Raw genomic sequence first — 26,759 nt, forward strand, 5'->3', positions numbered from 1 at the left:
TGCACTTTCGCCTTTCACGGCCTCAAGCCAAAGCCAGAATGGCGAGTTCTTCAAGAGCCCCCATGATCAAAAAATCTCGATCGAGATACATTTTTTGTACATTTTCGTACACAATAGGGGAATTTTTGTTTACAATATTTGCCTTATTAGCATACGCAATTCAGTTTCTGATGGAACTACAAATAAATCAGTTCTGAATATTGAAAGGTCACAGTACGATTGACTCTGCCAACATGTATTGAACGTTTTTGTGCAACACGCGTTTAAAAACTCAAAATGTTACAAAGAATGTATGAGCTCATTAGCGCTGTTGCCACCCAGAAATTTTGCCGTATTTGAAAAACAAAAACTCATTGAATATTACACCCAAGAGCTAAAAATTTCACCATGTACTAAATTATACTAGCTCTTTAGCTGCTTGGAGTCAATTCATATTTAACATGTTTCCTTCTGTACGCAAAGCCGTATGGAAACGACCAAAAATGTAAACAATGACGTCAGCATGAATCCCCTCATAGGTCTTTTGTTCTTTGGCCATTTCAGTTTCAGAAAGAAAAGAAAACAAACAGCGGTTACAAACAGCGGTTACAAACAGCGGTTACAAACAGCGGTTACAAACATTACAAACAAACAACGCATGGTACAAAAAACTTAACTGTTTTAACTTGACGTTTCGTTTGTTGCAATATACATCTTCACAAGTGTCGGTTATTACTATAACAAAAAGTTATAAATTCAAAACTAAAGCGAGGCACTGGTGGCAAGCTAAAAAAATTAATAATAGAATTGATACTTCCGGTAAAAATTACTAAAGAGCAGCTTCTCGCTGCCAACGTTTTCTTTAAATGAGGGGTTTAAGTCACTGATCAATATCGTTTCTTTAATTTTACAATGCAAGTCGGACTTTCCAGTTACGAGGATTTCAAAATGGTCCCATTTGATGTTGTGACCGATACAGATGACATGGTCTGCAACAGCGGAGGCGTGACCATCTTGTGTAAGAGCTTTGAAATGCTCGGTGTTCCTGTCATGCAAACATCGTTTGGTTTTGCCGACATAAAATTAAGGAATCACCATCCCAACAACAGCACTAGCTTCAGATCTTTGGGAGCGACTGAACCGATCTCTGTATGGAAAGAAAGACCCTAAGATTGACAAATTTATAAAACTTACTGATACAAGATTAAACACGTCGCGTAGGAGCTTCGCTTTGTAAACCTAAAAAAGGCAAGACTAAGATGGCCTCTCTCTTTAAAACAGTGGGTTCAGACGATCTGTTCTTTTGTCTGTTCAGAACATCATCAATGTTATAACATTAATAACGCGCCGGGTTGAAATTATAATAACAATTGGTGTAGAAAATTGCACAAATATAAGAGCCAAAGATTAATTATATTTGTTATCCTTTAAGCGAATTGCTGTACTAATTGTTATTATGATTTCAACCCGTGTGGTATTTTTGAGAAAATGACGTCATTTTCTCCAATTCTCAACCAAGACTTTGAACAAGGAAAACTAATGGCGGCTGTAAATTCTCGGAAATAAAGATCCAAAAGCGCGAGTTCTAATGTTCGTAATAGATTGAAGTTTCGCAAGATAACTAGTAAAGACGTATTCTGTACGAAAATGTAAAAAAAAAAAATGGATATCGGGAATTTGGCTGTGTGAGTCCCAGGACTCGCTGCAGCCTTTTTCTAGATGGATCACTGTTCAAAGGATAGCGAGGCTGGAGCCCAAGCGTAAAAGAATTAAGGTCGTTTCTTTTTTAGAGTTTATGAACATGACTTAAAGTTGCAAGAGTAAAGGAAAACAATATTACTTTAAGATGTTTTATATTCTTGTTAAGAATTAAATCTAAAAATTAAATAATGCCACAATTTCATACACAGAATGTGATTTTGTTGGATTATGCAACCAAAAATGTATTGTTTTATAGGGGGTGGGACATGTAATATTCAACCTTCTTTCAGGGGAAGGTCACTCAATTTTGTGTCAAATGGAAGGGATGGGTCATGTGTTTTCCAACCACCACATTTTCAAATGTTCCGGCCCACCCTAAGTTTGCAAGGTTTTCCGAACGAGAAACTTAATTTCGTTTCGGTCCGCTGAAAAGAACATGGGTCGCATCACTCAAAATATATGCGTGTTTATTTCTTTTGACCATTTTCTCAGTGCTGACAATACATTTCTCGTTCTTACAGGCGGAAAATGCCCGTTTGCTAGAGGAAACCTATACAAAACAGAAAGAGGTTTGTTTTGCCGCTTTGTTGTCTTTTTTTTCTTTAATGGAGACTATTAGAGAAAGATAAACTTTAAGGGATGGAGTGCCTCGACAGTTTTAGTGATTTAAAGTTTTGATTTCCGCAATGTCAGCTGGCCAAAAGAAAAATGTAAGTAGTTTTTACTTGCAATATCGTGAGTATTGTTAATTAGTAATCAATGTTACTATTGCAAGCTATGTTAAAATTGTAAGTAGTTTAAAAACATTAAGTCAGGTTGCGTTATGCTAAATAATGCGTGGTATTAAATGTCAAATTGTAAGGTTAATACTATAAGTAGCATTGTTAGTAATTTGCCTGTTTTGTGTTAAGCCCCGGCCAAACGATACCAACATGTCAACGCAACGTATTGCAACATTATTGGGCGCAGCATGTTGCGCGCGTTTGGCCACCCTGTTGCGACGTGTTGCGACATGTTGCAACATGTTGGATGTTGTTAGCTCAGATTTGAAAATGGACAAATTTTTCATGCAACATTTATGGATGTTGCATGATGTTGTATTCGTTTGCCCAGGTTCGTGCAACAATGTTGCGCCAGTGCATGCGCACTAGTTCGATTTTCAATAGCCAACATGTCGCAACAGGGTGGCCAAACGCCTGCAACATGTTGCGCTCAACAATGTTGCGATATGTCGCGATTGTTTGGAGCTTGCAAATGCTGGGCCAACAATGTTGGGATATGTTGTACTGAAATGTTGCGATCGTTTAGCCGGGGCTTTATGTTAGCACTGTAAGCTAAAGTTGGTATTGTAATTAATAGGTTTTACTTCACTTGGCGATTTGCCTGAATTTGTGCGTGGAAAATCTGTTTGGTTTAAAATACGACACGCTGCGAGGTATTTTTGACGAAATTAGAGGTGTTTGGATAGCCGACGAAACACTTTCTAGAGTGTTTGATATATCTTCTCAATCGAAAGAAAACTAAGGGATAAACAGAGAAGTAAAAACGTCAAAATCTATACTAACTAAGACAGGGTAACGGTTGTGATTTTCATTTTCGTTTTAACGTTCCCGTTGCCGTTGCCGTCGTGGTTTCGTAAACTCCCAAATAGGGCTGCCGCGGCGTTTTGTGAAAACGCTCTATAAACAACAACAACAACAACAACAACAACAACAACACACTCATCCTCATCGGGCTCATGAGGACTGTTGAGGCCGGAACAACAACAACAACAACAACACAAGCGTTTATTTACCATCAGATTCCAAAATTAACAAAAATGTTGTAATACAGGAATACAGACCATAGATGGTAAAATTGCATCCAGAATAATTGCAGAAGCTAATGTTAATGAGTAGCTGATCTGCCACTGAATTAAAGGAATTGAAAAAAGTTCGATATATACAGTATTTAGATATGAAGACAACACACCAAGGCATACAAAGCAGAAACGAAAGAAAACATCTTTGTTTAAAGTTGTTTTTGAAAACTTTGAAGTTCTCCTGTCAAATGTTACCCTCTCCAACAAAGTCCACTTCTACTTCTGGCTACTTCTTCTACTTCTCCTATGGTATTCTATACTGCAGCTCCTTCATATCGTAGATTGAATTTACTATAATTTGTTCTCACATCAGTTAATACACAGAATCAAATATCGGAAACCGAAACATAGCTTTCATTTCTTAAATATAGGTTTTTGGACAGAAAGGATGGAATGGAAACTTAAACATTGTTTTAAATCGTAAATTTAAACTTTTACCTTTTCAAACTGGAACAAAGAGACAGTCGCCAGGTACACTCATTTTTACAAGGATATGTTTTATAAGAATATTATATGTTTTTAATTAAAGCGTATAAAATTCTTTCTTTTTCTGAACGGTAAAACTAGCGAAAGAAAAAAAAAAAAAAAACAGCACTAGCCGTATGTTCGATACTAAGAACATTTCTACAGTATCTCTACGAGAAGTTATGTGCGTCATATATATACATATATATATGTTTTTGGCCGGCTTAGGGTCGGTCCGTATAGTGAAAAACTGTGACTAAGGTCTTGAAAATGCTGTCCGTGGCCGCAGGCCGAGGGCAGCATTTTCAAGCCCGACGTAACTCAGCGAGTAACTCAGCGAGTGACTCAGATACTAGAAAAAGAAAGATGTATTAAAGAACAGATTTATTTCAAACTACTTTATGTTAGTTGCATTTATTTCACCAGTTAAGTTGTCCAAAATTGTTTTCCGGTGTGAAATTTCGTGCAAGGTTTGAAGTTGTAGAAGAAATGTCATGCGCTTTAATCTAAGAATATTCAAAAGGATAATTTAAGCCTAAAATTGGCGGAAGAATGAAAATATTCAGCCTCACCTTGAAAATCGATATTTTGATATAAAAAAAGAGTGTGCCCGTTTCTACAAGTATCCAATAAACTTTAAATGGTTGGTGCAGTAGAGGTAAACGAGTAACAATCCCGTTTTCCTATTCTAGATGGAACTTTTGGTGCAAAAACAGGAGGACGACATGGAACGTCTGAAAGAACAGTATAAGAAGGACATTAAAGAACAAGAAAAACAGATAGAGAACCGTATCAAGGCGGAGGTGGATCTTTACAAGGAAGACATGGATGCCATTGCCGAGCAAAATAGAGAGATGAAGGATAAGATGGAGCAAATGGACGAGGCCATGGAGGAGAAAAATCATGAAATAAGAAGAATAAAGGTACTCTTTTTTGTCGGTATTTTGATTTGCTTTGTTTTAATTTGCTTTCAATCGGTTTGTTTTGTTGTTTTCTGATGTTGTTTTTGCTGTTGTTGCTGTTATTTGTTTTTCTTTAGTTTCGGTTTTTTTTTTGGGTACAAAAAACAAAATAAAATAGAAACTAAAAGCCAAGAGCATTTTACATGTTAGAATGGAAACTAAGTTCCTACGGGCTGGTCGACCCAATGCTGGAATGTTAGGTTTATTTGAAGATTGCTTTGCTATTGCGTTAAAATTTCGTTTTCCAATCCTTTCTACTTGAAAAATGTGCCCCACCTAGATATCAAAATAGGGTACTTGTTGGCGTGATTTGAATCTATTTATCAGTGACAAGTAAAAGTGATATCCAACTTTTTCCCCGTCAACAACATTATAGATGGCTTCATCCTCAAAGTACATGGGAGTGGTCGCAATCGACTTTGGAACAACCTACAGCGGCTTTGCTTTCTCGTTCAGTGACCAGAGTGGTCAAGGAGGGATTCACACCAAAATGAATTGGGGAGAAAACGAGGAAAGGCGTGGCACTCCGAAAACCCCAACATCAATTCTTCTTCGCCCCAATAAGGATTTCGATTCATTTGGATACGATGCGGATGACAAATACGTTAACTTCAAGCAGGGGGAGGATAAGCAGTACTATTACCTGAAACACTTCAAAATGGAGCTGCACAAAAGACAGGTACTCCTCTTATTGCCTTGACATTCGGCATGTCAGGCGCAATGGTTAAAATTTTCTTGACCTGCATAGTTTTCCGGTGCCGTAGCTATGCACAGATCTCTACAGTGTACTGATGTTAGCTTCATATAGATTTTAAAGCAGAAATGTTGCAGTAATAGTTCAGTTCCAAAAATGCTGGGTAGCTCAACGTAACACTATGTCAAACTGTTGCTATGGTACCATACAGTGTCACGAAAATGGTAACAACGAGGCCACTAATGACTGGGAAGTTTTGTGATACCATTATTATAGCACCAACTATCACGCATAGAAATCGAGAACAACGAATCTAATTGTTTTAGAATAAATCTAGTAGTCGTTCAAAACTTTAATCTAAATCCTCTTCACAGACACCTCGAAAAAGCAAAGAAGTGGCCGTTATTTTGTTTACAAGCGCACACTGTCACGCTACTCACTGTCTATCGCAGAATAGATAGTAAGTAGCGTAGCCAGTCAGAGAACAGCATCCGACATATTACCTAGCGCTAGTAGATTTATACTAATGCAAGATAGAATTTTGAATGCAAGATGTCCATCGCTGTCTTCACCACAAAGTTCATTCATATACTGGAACATTGTTTTATTTATTTATTTATTTATTTATTTATTTATTTATTTTATTTTATGTTTTTTTTTTCACCCAACTAGGACTTGGATCGAAACACCCAACTGACAGCCGCCAATGGAAAAAACGTTGACGCCATAACGGTGTTCTCACTTTCAATGAAATACTTGAAAGATGAAGCGGTTGAGACCATTCGTGATGCGACTGGGGATAAATTTTACAGCGCCGAAGATTTCCAATGGGTGCTAACGGTGCCAGCGATATGGACAGCAGCAGCTAAGCAATTCATGAGAGAGGCTGCATACCAGGTGATTAAATCACATTGCTTGTTTGTTTGTTTTTATTTTGCCCCATCACTTTTAAGAGAATACTTGTATCAACCTATTTAGAGCGGTGCTGGAAAAGGGTGGGGAAGCATCTGATAAATATTATTACAGGAAGTAAGCTGAGAATGTGGGTTTCTTCTTTCGTTACAAATTCGATTGCCTGTTTCAAACGGTTACAAATGGTTTTCTCGGAACCGTTAAGTCAGATGAACGTAATATAATTGACACACGACAACGTTTATACTAGAAAGTAAACTAGAAGATAGTTTGGTTATTGCTTCAAGACTCCACTAAATTGTGTAAATTTGAGGTAAACGTAGACCTCGTCTAAATTTCATCTCACTTTCGAGCTGAATAGTGTCAAGAGAATCGCGAATCTTAACAGTTTTACGTTTGGTTTTTTCTTTTCCAATGTATAATTCCAAGGCTGGAATTGCTTCTCCCGATAAAGAGGAACAGTTAATAATTGCATTGGAACCTGAGGCAGGTGCAATCTTCTGCAAGGAGAGAAAAGTGCAAGACTTTCTTGGCCAAACAGGAAGTGCTAAAGTGTCAGATGCCCTGGTCTCCCCTGGAAAAGGTTACGTGATGATGGACATTGGAGGTACTAAAATAGTCTGTTGCTTTTTATCACTACATTTAATTGTACGCAAACTATTAGTCTCAAAAAAAGGACCATACATTTAGACAACAAATTCCTTCAAAACATATAGGTAAAGGCATTACTCTGTTACTTTACGGCCCAAGCAGAAACTGCTAAAAGCTGCTTTACCCCCCCCCCCCCCCACCCCCCTTTACAGGCTTTTAGCAGAATTGTAAAAAGATAAACTCTGTTTTCATGAAACGTTCAATAGCTGTTTGCTCAGCTATCGCGAAAATGCTGTGTTGTTTGACAACTGCCATTGTCATAGCAACCGCATTTTGACTTGTGTCATTTTTTCCCTGTTTCCATTACGTTACACTACGAACACTCATGAACTTGAGAGAAGTCAAAAAAGCTGTGGGAACACGAGCTAGAAGCGTTTTCACAGCTTTTTCCACTCTCCTAAACTTCCCCTTGTGTTTCTATTTGACAATTAGATTATAAGTTCAAGATTACTTATGTCAAAGATTATCGAGCGAACGTCCTTTGGTCATTGCAAGCCTTTTATTGGGTGATTTTGATCGACCTCTGCGCTTGGACGTGTATTCGGCGCTTTAACTGGAATTTGTCAATGTTCACCCGGTCTGTAGGATGTTCTTTTTGATATTTTTGGTAGAAACAAGCTAGTTTTTGTTTTTGTTGTTTTTGCTTTGTTTTGTTTTGTTTTGGCTTTGTACTTTATGACACTTTACAACTTGAACAATACTTCGTATATGCAAACTTTTAAACCCTAACACATCACAAATATGCATTTCAAAGGTGGAACACTTGATGTCACAGCCCATGAGAGCCTTGCCGATGGCAAGATCAGAGAAATTTACAAAGTGACCGGGGGTGCTAACGGTGCAATCTACGTGGATCGCAACTTTGTCAGTTTGCTTGAAAACCTGTACGGGCAGCCAGCCATAAAAGATTTCCGCCTCAGGTATCCAAAAGATTGGCTTGAACTGATGAACAACTTTGAGGAGAAGAAAACAGGACAACGAGCCTCTGAAGGCAAAGTTACACGAATCCGAGTTCCACCCAAATTTCTTGAAATAGTTGCAGGTACCTCTGCAACAGCCGGACGCCCTCATGATGTAGAGATCTCTAATGATTACGTCTGCTTGGGGCCGAAGGCCATGAAGCAACTGTTTCAGCCCGTGGTCAGTGGAATTGTTGCCCATATGGAAAAAGTGCTCAACCACCCCGAGCTTAACAGTGTAAGCTGTTTATTCATGGTTGGTGGTTTTGCTAAATCGGTCATTCTTCGAGAGGCCATCGCAACAGCATTCAGCTCAAGATGTAGAATTCTCATCCCTGTAACTGACCCAGCCATTGCAGTTGTCCAAGGTGCAACCATGTTTGGTCAGAAGCCAACTACAATACGTTCAAGAGTCATGGCCACAACATACGGTTTCGACAGTTGGTACAAGTTTGATCCCAAGGTCCACGACCCTCAAAAGAAGGTCATTGCAGAAGGTATTGAACATTGCAAAGACATCTTTGATGTCATTGTAAAAGAAAATGAAGCCGTTGAAGTCGGGGAGACAAAGCGCGTCATTCGGTTTCCAGTATACAGCGATCAGAAGAGTGTAGGATTTATATTTTACACCTCTACAGACCCAGACGTCAAGTACACCAAAGACCCTTCCGTTGGACCTTCTATAGGAAAGATGACGGTCGATTCACCCGACACCTCCAAAGGAAGGAATCGCGAAGTCGAATTATCCATCTTCTTTGGGGGGACGGAAATAAAAGCGAGTGCCATTGACAAGACCAGCGGAAATGTTGCAGCTGTGAAACTCGACTTTTTGAGTAAATCTTAAAAGTGACTTGAATACGTTAACTCTTGATTTACAATTTGTATTGTCTAATCAATGACAGTAACATAGATTCTACAAGAGCTTCTCTTGGATGGAACGATGTATCGATGTTTGAACGAGCCACAGACAGACAGACAGACAGACAGAAAGACAGACAGACAGACGGACAGATACAGACAGACAAAACTTACAACTTCTAAAAGAGTTTCTAATAAACATATTTCGTCTGATAAAAAAGACAAACAAACAACTAAACAAAAAAAGAAAGCCTCTTACTTTCTTTGTGATTGCATGTATCCAACTCGCTTTCCAATGAATGTCTTTAAAATGATCGGACTTCCTTTAAAGAAGTTCCATTTATTTCCGCAGTTTTCGGGTCGGACAAAGTAAATAGTCTTTCCAATTACATTCTGACCGGAATTTCCTGATTTTTTGGTAAAAGCTATAGCAGCCTTAGATACAAAGAAAACTTAACTATCTAAAGTAACCAATTCCGTTAAGTCTAGTACTCCGGTTGTGACTTTGATAGTTTTCGACGAGAGTTAGTAGTGTAGTGGACTGGTCAGCAGATTGTACTGTAAGCTTACTTAGACATACCACTTGTAAAGTGTAAAATACAAAACTATTTGTTTTCTTCATGAACAACATGGATTACAAACAATTGAGAAAGGTTGGTTTCGTTAAATGGCTTAGAACGCTAGTTTGATTTTACTGTATGCAATCAAATAGAATATCGTGGGATGCCGGTTTGGATAGGGTCACCTGTTTGGGACACCATGATTGAGACGTCGTCAGCTATTGAATCGAATCAACACATTTGGACGCTTTGTACATACCTATACAATACACATTTTAATACATTTGTAGGTGGAGAAAATCCTTCATAAAGCTGACGAAAAACACTGAATCACAGATTACATTTAACGATGGCATGCGTTGCCAGTTGGCCACAGATCTAGCTTTTGTACCTGTTTTTGCAATATTTGGTAGAGATTGACTGTATGGTATGAACTACTTTAAATAAAGGACATATTGCTTGTACTTTGCCTGTCTTTCATTGGTTGCTGCGTCTTCGACTGATTTGCGTAACGACTACCAAGTTTCAGAAACGTCCATACGGCAACAGCAGCTTTGGATTCGAGGGTAAGGAAAAGAGTCAAAAAAGAGTGCATAGGAGTTAGCGCGAAACTGGGAGCGCGAGTTTGAGCTCCCATCGCTGATTGTCGTTGCTCGTTTGGGGATCTGACGTAAACCGACGGTTTACTTGCTCTCTGAGCGATCTAAATGTATTACATACAACTTTTGTAAAATCCAGTGCGGTATTAAAAGAGCTACGTGATGGTTTGCGCATCTTGAAAAGTTCCACCTAAATTTTTAACGTTCGTCGCTTGTAATTTGTGTTAATCTTCTCCGTCCTTAACAATCCCTATTCCTTTATGGTTTATTATTATCTCTTTAGTGTTTTTCTATTTTAGTAAACTATTATTTTCAAGTTTCCTTCAATTTAAAGGTAATTTTACACGGAGTTCCCAAACACATTTGAAATATTTGACCGCAAGGTTGCACGGTATTAACCTTATGGCTGAAAGTTAGGCATGCCAACAACATTATGCACTAGTAATGCTGGGTTGACAAGAGATTTCTCCAAGGGAACATCAATGTCAAACGCGCGACGTAACGGGCCTCGTCCTGATGTCTTGCGGGCATTGCGTGCTGGGATTGGTAGTTCAGAATGGTGAGCTGGAAGAGGTTCCGTGAAGAAATATGGATGAAGCAAAGCCTGCAATCAATTCATAAATAGCCATTTACTCCATTAAAAGAACATCGCCTAGTTCTACTTGTATCCAATAATACGTTGCCAAATAGATGGTTAACGAGAAATGTAAATTCTGAGTAACACATAGAAAAAGCGTGTTTTATTGTTTTTCGCCACATTACCTCTATATCATAAAACAACTGAAAAAGCTCCGGACGTTTGAGAACATTCAAGAATGTAGAAAATACTCGCCTGCGGCTCGTGTTTTCTACATTTCCCTCGTGTTCTCAAATGCCCGTCGTGTTTTATCACAGTGTAATACACGGCTTAGGCTTCTTTATTTGTTAAATACTAACCTCTGCTGCAGAAATCCTCTCCTTGGAATGATACACCAAGAACCGTTTGAGCAAATCAACCGCCTGAGAACGAAAAAATAAAAACAACAACAACTACAAATTACATGCACGCATAACTCTAGCAATCCACCAAAAAGTTTGATTAACATATTAATCTACATGGTCAGACAATTTTAAGTCAGGCATCTGGTTGGTGGGCAGTTTAAGATTTATCTTTTGAACAGGCGTTCTTATTTTTCGCTGTGGTGGAGCGGGGCGGGGGAGGCATAAGCCGCCAAAACAAGAAAAAGTTTATTTCAGATTCAAAGAACACACGCAAAAAAATGTCAAATTGCTATTGTTGAATGAGGAAAAGTGTGGGGGATGAGGGGGGAGGGGGGGACCCGGGAGAATAGGGGGCACGGGAGGCGGGACGGGAAACGGGGGGAAGCAGGAGTTCAAAGAGGGCGGGAAGCGGGAGAGAAGTGCAAAACGTTAATTTTTTTCATTTATTAATGTGTTAGAAATACACTTTCAAAAACAAGAAAAAAAAAATGTTATTTGACTTGCATTTAGCGTCGTCTAAGACCTCTGAGGCAACGATCAAACAAAATTCTCGCTTGGGCTAAAACAGGCTTACTTCCAGGGAAACTTTAAACCCTTTCATGGTGGTTACGTCTTACAGTAGGTCACGAACTGTCTAGTGGCATAAGTACACAAGTGTCGCCTAAGTTGTTAAAAGAGGTGAACCAGACGAGCAATTTAAACAAACAAAGAAAGCTCCTAAGAATTGCGCAGATGACTGACTAGGATGTGTCTTGAGTCTCCTAATTTACAGTGGACGGGAGCAGGACGGAAAAGAGCAATAGTCGAGAGATAAAGTTACAAGGGAGCGGGATCGTAGGGTTCGGGAAGTGGGATGCTCTGAACGCCCTGTCCTCCATCCGGAGAAACCACTGATAAAGACTATCTGATATTTGTTAGTCACACCTACCTCTGGTGAGGCGTCAGGTACAATGTTCTCAAGTGGGATGGGCGGCATCTCTGGGAACACAATTTTGTTGTAGTCTGGCAGTTCTGTCATTCCCTGTTACGGAGTACAGGAAGTTTTAGTTAGTCCCCATTTTACAAACATTGCAATTTCAACTTTCAGAGTGAATAGCCCTACTAGACAATTTCTTCCACAATACACGTATCTCCAATACATGTAGATATTTTCACAAGGCCACACGGTGTTTTAAGGAACGTGAAGGGCAGACTAAGGCCTGGTTCACACTAACGACATAACGACATAATCGCCCAAGGCGGTGATATCAAGATCGACATAAAGACGTAACGAAAAGATCAGTTTTATGTCAGGATGTTCACATTGCTAACATAACGAAATAACGTCCTTCTTAACTCGTTATGTAATCCACCGTAGGAAAAAAGATGGCGGCTGTACATTTTACCACAATGCCTCGCGAACCTAGCACAACCCAACAGGCACAAAGGAAGCCTTATAATTACAATATTTGTCTCTGTACTAAGGACATTAAGTAGCCTAGGTTTGAAGATTTTGTAACATTTCTGTACGTTTTTATGAACGTTGTTTAGCTTTTCGTGCGCTAAGAACTATGGGTAAATGTACCAGTCGCCATTTTTTTTTTCCTACGGAGGATTGTTTAATTTGTCGCTGGTGTGAACTAGGTTTAACGATTAAAGTGCTTAAATCTCCATGGTTCGATTCTACCCTTGATGCTATGAGAACAGTAGACGTTTTCAGCTGAATTTCAAATATATTCTAACTTCTAAAACGTTTGGTTGCCAGTGAGCGTAGAAAACAAAATAATACGTCCTACAAAAAACACATGTACATGTAATTACTCCGCAAATTCCGGCTTCAGTTTTACACAATGTTACTTAGACTTCAATATAAGTATAGTTCTCTTGCTTCCAAACATTTGAAGCGTTTTTTAATCGCAAAACTTACGAGGCATTGAACAATCTCATTCGGGAAGAAACAAAGGTCTGAAAAAAAGCTGTTACTTCCCAGCACATACCTGCCCTTGGCTCGGTGTTCCTAGCACTCTGAGCACACATAAAAGCTGTGAAATATCACTTTCACCCTGAAATAGAAAGAGTTATAAAAACGGAGGACTTGATCATTCTGTACAGAGCGGTTTTTAATTGAGTGTGGTAATTAGACTATAACCATCCAATCTCAAACCGTAGTAAAACCAAAAGGAAAGTAATTGCCTGATTACTTCCGACACTCAACTGAAAACCGCTCAAAAAAAAAAAAAAATACTGGATTCAATAATTATTCTACTATATGCATTGTTGTAAAGAAATGAAACACGTAATTTACATTGCAGTACATTAAAGTTGCGAGTAAAACCAATTTAGACTGAAAGTTATAACAATGAAGAATTCAATGGTTGGCTTTAACAATTTACCTCCCTTGAAGTTTTCATTTCTCCATAGTTTTCGCCTGAAGTCAGACATTCTTTTAAAACTCCACGGCTACTTCTGTAGAATTTTTTTGTAGTTTCCTGAGGTCTACATTGTCCACATTTTCTCGTAGTTTGAACTCGGAAAAACGATCGACACGAACAAAACTTTATAGCTATGCAGGGTTCCAGATAAGCTTTCAAGGCTGGGTGTCAATAAGAAATTCCAACGGGTCAATTTCCACTGCTCCCACCAAATCATTATAAATTTTCTATTAATAAATATTTGTTTGGTCGTGTAATTGATCTTGCGGGTTTAATTTTTGACCTGAAGCCTCTTGCTTTTCTGGAACACTGCCAGTGTATAATAATGTAATTAATGATTTAACGCAGTGTTCTCCAATCACTGATAAAGTCACAAACATTGGAATTAGTAAGCACTACTTCACAATTTTTCACCGAATTGGCGGTGAGTAGTGGTGAGTGTTTTAGTAGTACCACACAAGCTGAATAATTAGCGGACAAAAAATAACTACTTTATTTCTGACAATAAACCAGTCGGCAAGTGGTCGGGAATTCTCAATCTATGTTCGGACGTGAATAGTACTTTCAATGCTAATCACCTCCGAGTTCACCAATCAAAACGCGTGAAAATGACATTGTACATGACATTACTCTCTTCCCTGTACGAAATGCGATAGTGTAACCAGCACGCCTACATGCACTTACTGGAAATAGAGGCGAGTTGTTAAGAAGTTCTCCAAAAATACACCCAACTGCCCTAATGAAACAAAATAATAGCACGTAGTTTAAGGTTGACCAAGCTGTTTGTGTTCATTAAGAAACTGTTATGCTGCATTGGTGTGTGTGCAACTAAAACAATTAGACATTTATAAACTTGAAGTTTTCCTGTATAAAAAGTAATCCAACCATCTTGACAAATTACTGAGTGCTTTTTGTATAAAGTATTTACATATGGCATACAGGACACCATCTTCTTGTGGCATACAACCTGGGTCAAGATAGGCCCATCTTACTGGCTCAGACAGGGATTTCATTAACATTTTGAGCAGGAATTCATGCAATAAGTTTTCACAGACAGGCAAAATGTTTGAAAAGAACTTATTTATAAGAAAAACTTTCCTCTAGATGGTAAAACCAGGCAGACAAAATTGGCCTCAAATCTGGTCAATTTGCAAAATGCCAGGCCCTTAATGAAAACCCCAGTCAGGTTAGCCAATCAAATTTCAGGATTGATTCATCTTACCCCCTTACACAGCTACATATGCATTTAGTCATAACAATTATAATAACGAGCACATCCTCCAGTTTTTCGCTCAATGTTTTTGCTATTATTGTTATTTTTGTTACTCGTTTTTGTTTGTTTGCTTGCTTTGTTCCTTTTTTCTTTTTCAATAACTGTAGTTACATCCTCGTTCTTATTGTACAATCCTCAAAAACAAGAAAAGTAGAGTAGTATACCCACTTTACGCCATTCTATTTAGCAACTACATTATGAGCTCAAGATTTCTATTGCGTGATAGTTAACAAGGGCTGGCCCAGCTCAAGTCAAGTTGTATCACACATAGAAACTGAGAGCTAATAGTATACATGTAATTGTTTCAGTATAAATCTACTAGTCGTTCAAAACTTCATCTAAATCCTCTACACAGACACCTCAAAAATGCAAAGAATTGGCCGTCATTTTGTTAACAAGTGCACACTGCTATGCTACTCACAATCTAATAACCAATTAAATTAAGAGCTTGAGATTTCTATTTAAACAATAGAGTGTTTCTGTCGAGGAACTATCGGCTGATAGTTGCCCGCGGAAATTTGATGTTCTTAAAACAAACATGCTAGTTTTAAGTACATCAAATTTCCATGGGCAACTATCAGATTGATAGTTCCGAGACATAAACACTCTATTGTCTTTATTGTTCACCACTAAATTTTCTTCCGTGCGCCAGTTCAAAAATCATACTGAATTATTTTCAACTTTTTTAGATGAAAGCCTTGAATGCCAAATGTAAAATTTGAAAAAGAAAACAACAAAAACCCTATTAATACAAATTCAATTGTTTATTTTCTATAAGCTCGCTTGTTTACAGAAATATTTTCACGGACGAGTGCTATCCATCCAAGTATTCTCCTCAGACAAGCACTATGGGCTGATAGTGTCCCTCCAGGGATGAACATTATTGAGTCATATGATCAATTTAAACCAATAAGAATAGGACAAAATGAAGTGGTGAAATATAACGCCTGATAGTTGACGAGGGTGCAGCCCAAGTCAACTATCATGCATAGAAATCAAGAGCGAATAATCTAATTGTTTTAGTATAAATCTCTTAGTCGTTCTAAACTTTATTTAAATCCTCTTCATAGACACTTCGAAAACACCAAGAAGCGGCCATGATTTTGTTAACAAGGGCACACTGCTACACTGCTCACTATCTATAACAGAATAGATGGTGAGTAGCATAGCCAATCAGAGAATGGCATTTGTGATAGAATGCTAGTAGATGTAGATTTATACTAAAACAGAATAGATAGTGAGTAGGCTAGTCAATCAGAGAGCAGCATTTGTGATAGAACGTTAGTAAATTTGTACTAAAACATAGTATGTTTGTATGTACAATTTTTTCTTTTTACCAAAGATCAACTCCTTCGTCATACTGTCTTGCTCCATAGAGTAGTTCTGGTGCTCTGTACCACCTGACAACAAAAAGAGAGAGAGTTCACCTAAACAAGGAACAGACAATTACAGAAGTGATCAAGCAAGCAGATTTCTTTAATTTGTGGCACACAAGTATCTGTTTACTAATAATTAGCATCATCTCATTACAGCTTTTACTCTCCACAGACTAGCCATGTTCAAGGTTAATCAACTTGTCGATTCAAATATTCAAATGGAGTGTAGGTGCCATTAAACAGCAAAGCAGGCAACGAGCAGGCGAGTGTGGGCAAAATGCAAGTAAAGGGGGTAACCATGGTAACCTCCCATGGGTCACCTCCCCCTGGCACTTGTGACACTGAATTCTCAGTGGAGAATAAATGTACTTGCCTGGACACAGGGCTCACCATGAATCAAGAGGTGGGTGGGAGGGGGCATTAACCAAAGGCAAAAGCAGCAAAGCTAAAAATGCACGCAGCGCAAGACCATGAGGGCAAAACTACACAGCAATGACACAACTACGCATGCCCGTGATGATCATCTGCTGGCCAACAGCAGGTCTCCCATTAAACTCTGATTATTGATAATCTCATTTAGCATCTTCACGGTGTAAAAACACTAAATTAAAGATCCCTCATTCTGTAGTCACTAAAGTAACGTATAAAAATTGTACAAAAAAAGTCAAGTACTCTTCACAGGCTGAGTGTCCTCTCTGTAACATTGACAGTCAAACATACATCTCTAAACCAAATAACATGACAATGGAAATCCAGCATAAGCCCCAATTAATTTTCAGTAATTTCTTCTTTGCCATTGAAAAAGAAAAAAAGTTTGTCAATTACACTTCTCAAACTCCTTAATTAACATTTCACCTTGAGTTAAAACAAAGAAAATCACAACCGGGAAGGAGGTTTGGATACCTGGTCTTAATTAGCATAGATTTTGACAATTTTACTTCCCTGTTTACTCCTTAGTTTTTGTTTTGATTGAGAGGATATTTCAAACACTCAAGACAGCGTTTCATCGGCTATCCAAACACCTCAAATTTCATCAAAAATAATCCGCTGTGCATCATATTCTCAACTCTCTTCTTAGTGTTTGGATATCCTCAGCTGATAAAACATTGTCTCTCATGTGTGATATAATTATTACATGAACAGTACCTTGTAGCAACCTGATGACTGTACAGTCTGTTGCCCTCATTGGAAAAGACTCTTGCAAGACCAAAGTCGGCTATCTTCAGGTGCCCGGTGGAACTGATGAGCAAGTTTGCAGGCTTCAAGTCCTTCACAGAGAGAAATGTATAATTATGTACATATACCTTGAGAAGTGTTCCCCTAAAATAATTACTACTACATCGTGTACCATGTGGCATGAACAATATCTCAGGCGTTCGCTGCACTCACTTGTGACATATTGTTCTTGCCACTCAAAAATAAAATTCATATCTTCTCGCCATCGTGTAATATCCTCTATTTTGTACGTACCCTGTGCATTATAGAGTTTTCATGACAAAACACCACTCCTTTCAACAACATTAACATGTAGCTTTTGATCTGGGCCTACAAATAGAAAGAAAGCAAGCACCTTTTCAAGTCATTTTAATATTGTTGTGAAATTTTGATCAAATTAGATCTGTACAAATATGCCTTTTAGGGGGGGGGGGGGGAGGGGAAGAGCTACATGTATCAATAGGTGGTACATTGTACTTATCACATTTCAGTGCTTACAGTGTATTAGCGAGGGGATACTTTTTAAAATTCATATTATCAGGAAACAATTCATAAGATCTGTTTTAAATCTAAAGAAAGTAACAACACACAACAACTAAGGGTCTATTTGAAAAGTCATGATCATAACTGGCTAGAGTCAACAATATGGAGCTAGTCACACTGCAGAGGCTAAATCGACACAAGTTACATGTACAGTATATCCAAGGTATCTAGATCAAATTCACTACAAACCTCAGTCAATGGTCTGGCTGAATTGCGCAGAACTTCAGACAAATCAGAGAGCATGTACTCAAACACCAGCACAAATCCCGTCCCATAAGGGAACACGTCAATCAACTTCACAACCTGATAAAGTTATGTCAAAATAAAAATTTATTGGACTGATGCGATTAACATGTGTTTTATGAAATTTACAACTCAAAGAAGATACATTTAATTTTACATTGTGTATGTATGTGTGGAAGGCATGGTGGCCTCATGTTTAGTGCGCTATCCCTCTGGATCGAGCTGTTCGGACCTAATGTGTTGTGTTCTTAATGGGCAAGACACTTAACTCTTACAGTGCCTCTCAACACAGTTGTATAAATGGGTGCCATCAAATTTAATTAATGCTGGGGGTAACCATATGATGGACTAGCATCCCATCCAGGGAGGATTAGAAAATTAATACATTTACTCCTAGTCGCTTCATGCTTCAGAAACTGGGATAAGTTCAGCCTGATGGGCCACTTTATGGCTCATATGCAGACTTTACCTTTAACTAACATGTACACGAAGGTACTCACATTTTGATTTTCTTCTATTTCTTGAAGTGCCTTGATTTCTCTAGGTTGTAGGCAATTGAAAGTCAATCAATTGTCAAATTAATTAATTGGTCATGTTCATTAAATCTTAAGTATCAACACTAGACTGAGAGACAAGTAATAAGTCATGATTCTCAACAAGTTGATCAATCCATTGCATTTCAGTAAGTGGGTTTAATAAGGTTTAACATGGTCAAGCAGTCAGGCATATTACAGCACCTATTTCCCAGCCATAACAATTTACCTTTACTAGTAAAATTCCTTTATTTGTTAAAGGTGAATCGGCAGGTTTAACACTATACCGTAAGAAAACTGATATATAATTATACAATCATGTAAACCTAAGTTTAAGGGCCCATTAACTGATCTTTTCAAGCCGTTGCTAAGGAAAATTTAGTCTCATATAACCTCATCATTTTAAGTTAGTTCAGAGTTATCTCATGTGTTTCAACTTTTTCATGATCAGTAACACTAGTGATGACGTCATCAGGCCATGTCCATGGTCATGTGACTATTACAGAAAAAATGCAAAGGCTCCCAGGCAAATTACTTTCTCGGGATTTTTTTCATTGATTTAACATTTTAATTTAAATTCTCATTATGCTGTGCATCGATTTTGTTTCATTTCTAAAAGGTCAGATTTTGAGAACATTTCAAAATATTGAAAAACTCGTAATTTTCTGAAAAAAGCATGATTTTGAAAAAGGAATGCATAGCTACAGGTGTATGTTGCCAACGTTGGCTTTAATCGAAATTCATCGAAAAAGGCTGGATTTAATAAAAAAAAAACTGTGTTTCCTTTAGCATTTAAAGAAACCGGAAGTGCGCCCGATATCTATTGGAAGTTACCCTATCAGCGCGTGCTCAATTTACACTACCAGCGCACTTCCATAAGATCAAACAAAGCCACACGGAGTTAGTTTTTCTCTTTCTTTTGCTCTTGTTTTACTATCTTTCTCTTATTTTGTCTTTGCTTGTACTTTTTTCACTTTGCATTTCAAAGAAAAACATCTAAAATGTATGCGAATTTGCAAGTTTTTGAGTTGTTTTTATTTCCGTCCTCAGACTGACGTAAGTAACCGGAACTGAAATTTCACCTCCTTAGCAACGCGCGCGAGCGTGCACATGAATCGGTTAATGGGCCCTTAAGGTCCCAACTCAATAGCTACTGTAGCAGAAATTCACAGTAACTGGCATTGTACTTTTTCATGTGATATCATCCCTGTTAATTTAATGAATGATCTTATAAACAGTTTCTACATGTATTTGCATGCCAGGGGCTTCTTTTGTTTGTGTCATTCATTCCACAGCTTTGTCTTCCATTGTGTTTGGAATTTCACAGGATTGATTAAATTAAACCATTGATGGATGAAAAGGAATGGACTACACTTAAAAGAGCGACCAATTGGAATGATAAAAGTTTTAACAATTTATAGTTCTATATACACTGGGAAATAGAATAAACATTGAAAACCTCAGAGCAGTGTTTGGTATCCCATCTTCCAGTTTTCTCAAAGGAACTTTCTTTAAAGCAACAACTTCTCCACTCTACAATAGCAAGAACAAATTTTTGTTTCTTTTGTTTCAAACTCATTACCATGTACATTACTCAAACCCAAATTAAAAACAACAAAGTAATGATTAAAAAATTGGCCTAGTTCACCACACAAAATTTCGACCTTCTGCATATAATTGCAATAATTGCAATCGACCATTCTTTCTCAGAGACTAAGTAGCAGGCCAAAACTATTAAGCTTACTACAAGGAGCAACGCAAAGGTCTAGATCAGTTACAAAATCAAAATCACATACTATCATAAATTAAGCGCTGCATATTTGTGTAGATACCAAAACAAAAATTCAGATCAACGACAACGAAACATACCTCGATATGCTTAGCTTTGAAGACAATTCCATGAGCTCCTTCGCCGATATTGCCAAGAATTGTGTACTGTCCACAATGTTCCATGACAACCGAACGTGTACAATCATTAAGTCCAGTTCACGATCACATACTGCAAAATAGACCAAACGCTTGTAGGAAAGAGTCGCTACTCATTAAAGATCATTTTTTGTCGTCCTAAATCTGAAACTCCTCAGCCGAATACAAAGACAAAAGATGTGCGATTAGCTTAATGTAAACGACTCTCTTGAGAAGACGCCATCTTGCATCGACGTTGCAATGGAACCGCACAGCGGCTACGATGGAGATTATGCGCAGACATTGTTTTAGTCCCCAGTCCACGAGTTCAAAACGTGCTGTCTTGCCATGTGTATTTGAGTGCTCGGTTGTTTGTAGCATTAATGTAGCTTTGTTTTGTGATGTACGGCCATACTTTGAGCGCTTGAAGCATTGTGAAGACAGTCATATTCTGAATGGAGTAGTTTTTAATAACCTCCAGATGTTTTTTTTAAGTTTTCAAACTGAGTAGTGCTCGCGTTCGAGAAGGCCATGTTTTGTGTTGTTTATACATGTGTGTCCGTTTGTGTCTTCACTTCCACTTTGGTTTAGATGCTGTTAAACGTTGCAATCCATGTATGTTGTGTTCCACGCATACTTTTGTTTCGTCATAAGTTTTGTTCTTTGTTCATTGTCGTTTATATGTTTTTGGTGTACTGCCAATGATGACAGAAGGCGAACCAGAGATTGGCAATGGTGAAACCAATTTAGTTCTGAGGCAGATTGTGACGAAACACACGAAGAACTAACCAAACCACGACTGTTTATTTCATCGAAAATCCAGAGCGGCCATGTTTGTGTTACGTCTTTATTAGTTACAATCGAGCCACAATTGAGTCGAACCTAAGTCACGCAACATTTCTGCGTATTGCGTGACTGAATAGGGCAATATGTATGGGTTATTGACCAAGTGTGAGGTCAAGATGGCTGGATATTGGCCAAGTTCTTTTTCTGCGTGTTTATGGACCGAGATGGAGTCGAGGTCCATAAACTCGCAAAAAAAAGAACGAGGCCAATATCCAGCCATCTTGACCGAACAAGCTTGGGCAATAAAGGATTTATTATATGGCTTTTGGGGAAATTTTTCTTGCGGGACGCGGCGGGTAGTCCCGAACGGGCAGGATAGCTCCATCTTGCCCGCTCGGGTAGCCAATCACAGCGCAGGATTTGATTCATCTTGCCCGCTCACGGAGCTAGCCATATAATAAATAGATTTAGGCCAGCCTAAAAGTGTAGCTCCTGGGCCGGGTTGTTCAGAGCCCGATTAAGTTAACCCAGGAAAAGGTAGAATTTTGATTTGGGTTTTGTAACTTTGTCGTGAGGTTTTCTGAGGTTTTCGCAGGGTTCCCCACCCCTAGCTACACAGAGGTAAATTCGTTTGTATATACACCAGGTTGGAGAGAGGCACGGTGAGAGTAAAGCGTCTCACCCAAGAACACAACACAATGACTAGAGTTCGAATCCAGACAGCTGGTCCCGGAGCCCAGAGCGCTAACCAATTACGCACCCCAAATTTGGTCCTTCCTTTCACGGTTTCGTTATATCAGATACTTTAGCCAATACTTGCAAAAGTCCTCTACGGCTTTCTTCCAGGCGTTCACGGTCAAATGATTTCCACATCAGGAGGGAGCTCACGAGACAACGGCCCATTCTCCATACGAGAGGTGCCTCCGAGGAATACATACATACATACATACATATAATTTTTGCGGCAACCTTAAGGCTGGTGTGGACCTGCCAGGAACTGGTAGTTGTATTCAACCAAACAATTATCTAGTCCAAAATGATGAATACAAGTACCATGTTTCCCTGGAGGCACCTCTCAAATATGGAATTGGCTACTACAACTTAGCTTTCATCTCAGATTGAAAAGCTTCTTCGTCCAACGACTGGGTGAGTACGAACTTTGGTAGTCAAGATTTATAAAACTAACAATACCTAGCTCGGTTTCCATAACGACATCAAGGGTCTCACTTTTAATGTCCTAGTTAAGGACATGTGTCTCTCAGGTGTTAAATATAACGTCGTCAAAAACAAAAAGTCCGCGGTCCCCTTGCACCACTATCAACCATCGAGAGATATCAACCCACTGCTGTAAATTGAAATTTAACTTTCGTTGGCCCTTTTTCAAACACTGGCTATTTAGTTTCGTAAAAATAAACTTACCGCCACCCCATTATTTAAACATGTACAGGCAAAAACTAACGATAGACAAATCCGACGTTTCGGCGACATCTTGGCGCCATTGTCAAGGGAAACTAATTAAATATGCGATTTCAAGAGTAACTAAGAGTTCAGAGTTACTTTGTCAACTTATGCAAATTAGTAACTCTGAACTCTTAGTTACTCTTGAAATCGCATATTTAATTAGTTTCCCTTGACAATGGCGCCAAGATGTCGCCGAAACGTCGGATTTGTCTATCGTCAGTTTTTGCCTGTATATATTTATCTAAACCACCCCATTATTAGTTGTATTTTAGGGACGTAGCTGGGGGGAGGGGTACTGAGGTGCCTATGACCCCCTTTTGTAAGCCTTTTTTAAGCAAACAACCTACAACAGGTGGCGAAAACGACATGACAATCTGGCGAGTACTCTCACTTTGAAACCCCCCTACCCCCCCCCCCCCCCCAGTTGTAAAATTCTGATTAAGCCCCTGTATTTTCTATATTTCTTGTCACTTTGTAATTAGTTAAGGCCTTATGCGTCCGGTGGCGCGATGAGGACTGATGATGATGATGATGTTGTAATTAGTTACACGTTCCGTGATGTTTACACATCATTGTATCTCTCTCTGCTTATATCACTTGCACCAGCGGGTTGTATTATAACTTGGAATGAAGATAGATTAAGTTCAACTGAAAGTCGTTACGTATACGGCCGTGACCATCTTGAAAATTCTTCCTTAGTTAATTTACGTTGATTTTAGGAGCTTTTTTGATTAAAAGCTACCGGTAATTGAAATCGTGGACTATTACAAAATCAGTGTCCTTGGAGCCAATTTAGTTTAACTTACTTCCGGTGGGATCATTCATCGGACAGTCACCTTCGTCAATGACTTTTTGTTAAAATAACGATGTTTAAGGTACAGAGGGAGACTGGAAAACAAAAAAAATTGACCTGACATTGCATAATTATTTATTATTAATCTTCAGCGAACTCTTTGTAACATTTTATTTTGAATTTTGATAATTTTGAGCTAAATCTATTTGACTGAGGCTAAACGAATTTCAGCCCAGTTCACAGTTAGGTGCAATAATTGAATTGCAAGTACTTTGCTTTGTGAAAAGAGAGCTCGTAAAATAAACCCATTTATAAACCTATATTTACTGTGTTGGAAAGAAAACCTTCAAATTATGTAAAAGGAAATTATTAATTAAGTCAGAGAAAAAGGAACTATACTTCGGAAATTGAAGCTCATAACTTAATAATTTTTTTTTGTTGTTTTTTTTGCAAAATATTCCAGAGCTATAGACTGATTTTAGATTCTTGTAAACTCTACCTCGAAACTAAGGAATTACTCTCTAACTTGGCTATTTTTTTGGACTCCTTGACATGCACATAGTTCATTCGATGCGCTGTTAATTTCTTCCGCGTCTTTAAAACTAATTGCGTCATGGGGTCCGTTTGATTCAAAATTTCTCAGGGGTTGTTTGAGCCTAGCAGCCTTAGTTTCTTAATTTAAAATTGCTTGTCATTGGTTCGGCTTCATCAGAGGAATAGCGCTCCGGCCTAGAGGTTATTCATGCGAATCAATCCAGACCTCTTACTAATCGAGTTCAAGATCCTTACTGTAAATCACGGACCGAGTTTTTTCCCCTTCGATTTATGGCCCAAGCGCGAAGCGCGCCGGCCATAAATTGACGGGGAAAACGAGGGTCCGTAACTTGCAGTACGGACCGAGAAAACTAGGTTAAAAGATGTTTATTTTGTCTCTACTGTGTCTGACGGGTTCGAGAACGATTTTTATTCACGCGGAACGCCTTCAAATTTCTGGAGCACGTCGAAAGCAAAACGAGTCAATTTGAAATGGTCGTTTACTTGTTAGCACAATTTAAAGTAAAAGAAAGTTTTCAACTTTACTTGCTATAAAAGTTAAAAACAACTGGTGATGAATCACGAAACATTTTGTCGACAAAAACAGCTTTAAATTTTAGCGGGTCGCACACTAAAGTACGGCCCGCGAAATTGACCAATCACAGCGTGTGTAGCCGACGAGAAGCGAGCAGTACGCAAAGAAAGAGCCGCTAGCACTAATAGCACAGCCCCTACCCACTTCTGCCCTACCTGTGGGAGAGGCTTCTTTGCCCGGATTGGTCTCATCAGCCACTTCCGGGCACACCGTAGAAATTTATTAACAAACTAGATGTCTTTGGTCATCTTCGACTACGAAGGACGAACAACAACAACAGTAACCGAGAGAGTATAACATAGTAACTATTTCACCCGGATCAGCCGAGCGTACAAAAGGCCTCTTGCATATACCCAGGGTAAGTAGGGGTATTGAATGGTTAATGCGAGACATTGCGAGAAGGCGAGACTACCATTTTCCTTTCCTAGTCTAAGACATTTTGACTTTTTAAATAACGAGTGCAAGACTTTAAAGTATTTTAAATGCGAGTGCGAACTTTCAAACTCTATTATGTTCAGACGTCATTTTTGAACAAAAACAAACATATTGAAACTTTGTTGGCCTTGCAAAATATCGTGACTCCGAGACAGCTTCGTCAAAGGCGTGCGGTGTTAACGTTTAATAACTATTCACGCTAAAGCTTAATTTCAAGATAATTTTTGCCGACGGCTTTGCATTCATTTTATCGCCCGTAGCTTTACCAGTTGTTTAATTCACTAATAAGCCTTTGACTAAATCAAATATATTCAAGAAACGACCATACGTTGTAAAGACTATGTAAACTACTATTTACAAGGGGCACAAAGCCAACCGTAATAGAAGGAAAAAACTTAGCCGTCTTCGAAGCGACTGTCCCTACTAGCACAAAGGAAACTTCGAAATTCGCCATAGCAGTAAGCTAAAACCGACAGAAAAGAACTATTTGTTTACAATTGCAATTTAAACGATTTCGACAAATAAAACTCAAGTGTTATATTGTTAAGAGATTAGCGAAATTAAAATAATGAAATATTTTAAATGACTCACAGCATGGTTTCAAATCAGGAAGACTTTACAACTTCTATTCAAGATATCTCGTTGAAGCAAAAAACGCGGCGGTAGTTTTTACAACAAAGAGTCGCTTACCGCAATTTGGTAATTCATGTCAGTATGAGTCTTCCCTTCAGAAACTTCCAGCAAAAGGTTGTGACGCCTGAACTGAACTAATCTTTCCGATAGGTCACGATCAAAGCAAACACTTTTTCCGCTGTGTTTACTGTTTTGTAAGACATATAAGCTGGAGTAAGGCCGCCATCAGTTGCGCGACGTCGTCGTCTTCATCGTACTTACGCGCGCACGAGCAATATTGCTTGCCATTATGACCATACAAATGACCATGGTGCTCCGCTTGGTGGTTCGTCGGGCGACCGGAGCTCTGCTGCAAATCTATGAAGTTTGTGGCCTTGGAAACTCAGCTTTCAAGATTTAAGAATTTTCTCTAGTCAGGAGCAAAAATAACAATACACTTGATAAAAAAAAAATGCTCGATTCGGATTGGCTAAAAAGGAGTGCAGTTTTCATGTAACATTAGTGCAAATTTGAAACACTTGTGCAAATTAAAACAAAAATATCCGAAGTTAGTATAAAGACCCTCATGACTACCAACGGTAATCCGAGGTCTTTCGAAGGTGAACAAACCTCACCCGAAACCTTCGAATTCCGAAGATAGCCTAAGTTAATCGGACGATTTCCGAGCACTTCCAAACATCATCTGAACCTTTCGACAGATCAACGAATATCACCCGAACATTTTGGAACGCTTCTGATAAACACCCTAACCCAAACCCTTCCGAAGATTACCGAAGATTTCCGATGGTTTCAGAAGAGTGCCGAATTCTTTTTTATTCCAAATTGCTCTAGAATAATCGTG

The 26,759-nt window shown here is 38.6% G+C and overlaps 2 protein-coding genes across 8 annotated transcripts in view; one reads left to right on the forward strand and one right to left on the reverse strand.

The window, feature by feature from the left end:
- LOC110053143 (uncharacterized) overlaps positions 1-10,066 on the forward strand; it is a 24,855-nt gene extending 14,789 nt beyond the window's left edge. For all 7 annotated transcript variants that reach the window (XM_089280840.1, XM_089280842.1, XM_089280838.1 and 4 more), the window contains 6 exons: positions 2,202-2,249; positions 4,699-4,929; positions 5,345-5,647; positions 6,335-6,559; positions 7,004-7,181; positions 7,980-10,066. In XM_089280840.1, coding sequence (XP_089136966.1) covers positions 2,202-2,249; positions 4,699-4,929; positions 5,345-5,647; positions 6,335-6,559; positions 7,004-7,181; positions 7,980-9,028 — 2,034 coding nt within the window. In that variant the 3' untranslated portion in view covers positions 9,029-10,066. The remainder of the gene's footprint in view (positions 1-2,201; positions 2,250-4,698; positions 4,930-5,344; positions 5,648-6,334; positions 6,560-7,003; positions 7,182-7,979) is intronic.
- LOC110053145 (cyclin-dependent kinase 20-like) lies at positions 9,851-20,962 on the reverse strand. The gene is made up of 12 exons (XM_020759338.2): positions 20,646-20,962; positions 20,236-20,309; positions 18,744-18,783; positions 18,190-18,303; positions 17,713-17,787; positions 17,389-17,510; positions 16,204-16,266; positions 14,278-14,329; positions 13,159-13,224; positions 12,111-12,203; positions 11,138-11,200; positions 9,851-10,805 (listed from the first exon to the last, which is right to left on the reverse strand). The coding sequence occupies exons 1-12, from the start codon at positions 20,727-20,729 to the stop codon at positions 10,602-10,604; spliced, it is 1,050 nt and encodes a 349-aa protein (XP_020614997.1). The 5' UTR covers positions 20,730-20,962; the 3' UTR covers positions 9,851-10,601.
- Between the last annotated feature and the right edge of the window lie 5,797 nt (positions 20,963-26,759).

The sequence above is a fragment of the Orbicella faveolata genome, unplaced genomic scaffold (genome assembly GCF_042242905.1).
Source record: "Orbicella faveolata isolate gen_17 unplaced genomic scaffold, um_ofav_v1 contig_48, whole genome shotgun sequence".
NCBI classification, from domain to species: domain Eukaryota; kingdom Metazoa; phylum Cnidaria; class Anthozoa; order Scleractinia; family Merulinidae; genus Orbicella; species Orbicella faveolata.

Excerpts from the sequence above, each read along its gene's own strand:
- LOC110053145 (XM_020759338.2), bottom strand. The coding sequence starts at position 20,729 with ATGGAACATTGTGGACAGTACACAATTCTTGGCAATATCGGCGAAGGA. Across the intron at positions 14,330-16,203 it reads GACGAAGGAGTTGATCTTTG|GGCAGTTGGGTGTATTTTTG; the intron begins GTAAAAAGAAAA and ends TTGTTTCATTAG. Across the intron at positions 12,204-13,158 it reads GAACACCGAGCCAAGGGCAG|GGAATGACAGAACTGCCAGA; the intron begins GTATGTGCTGGG and ends ACTCCGTAACAG.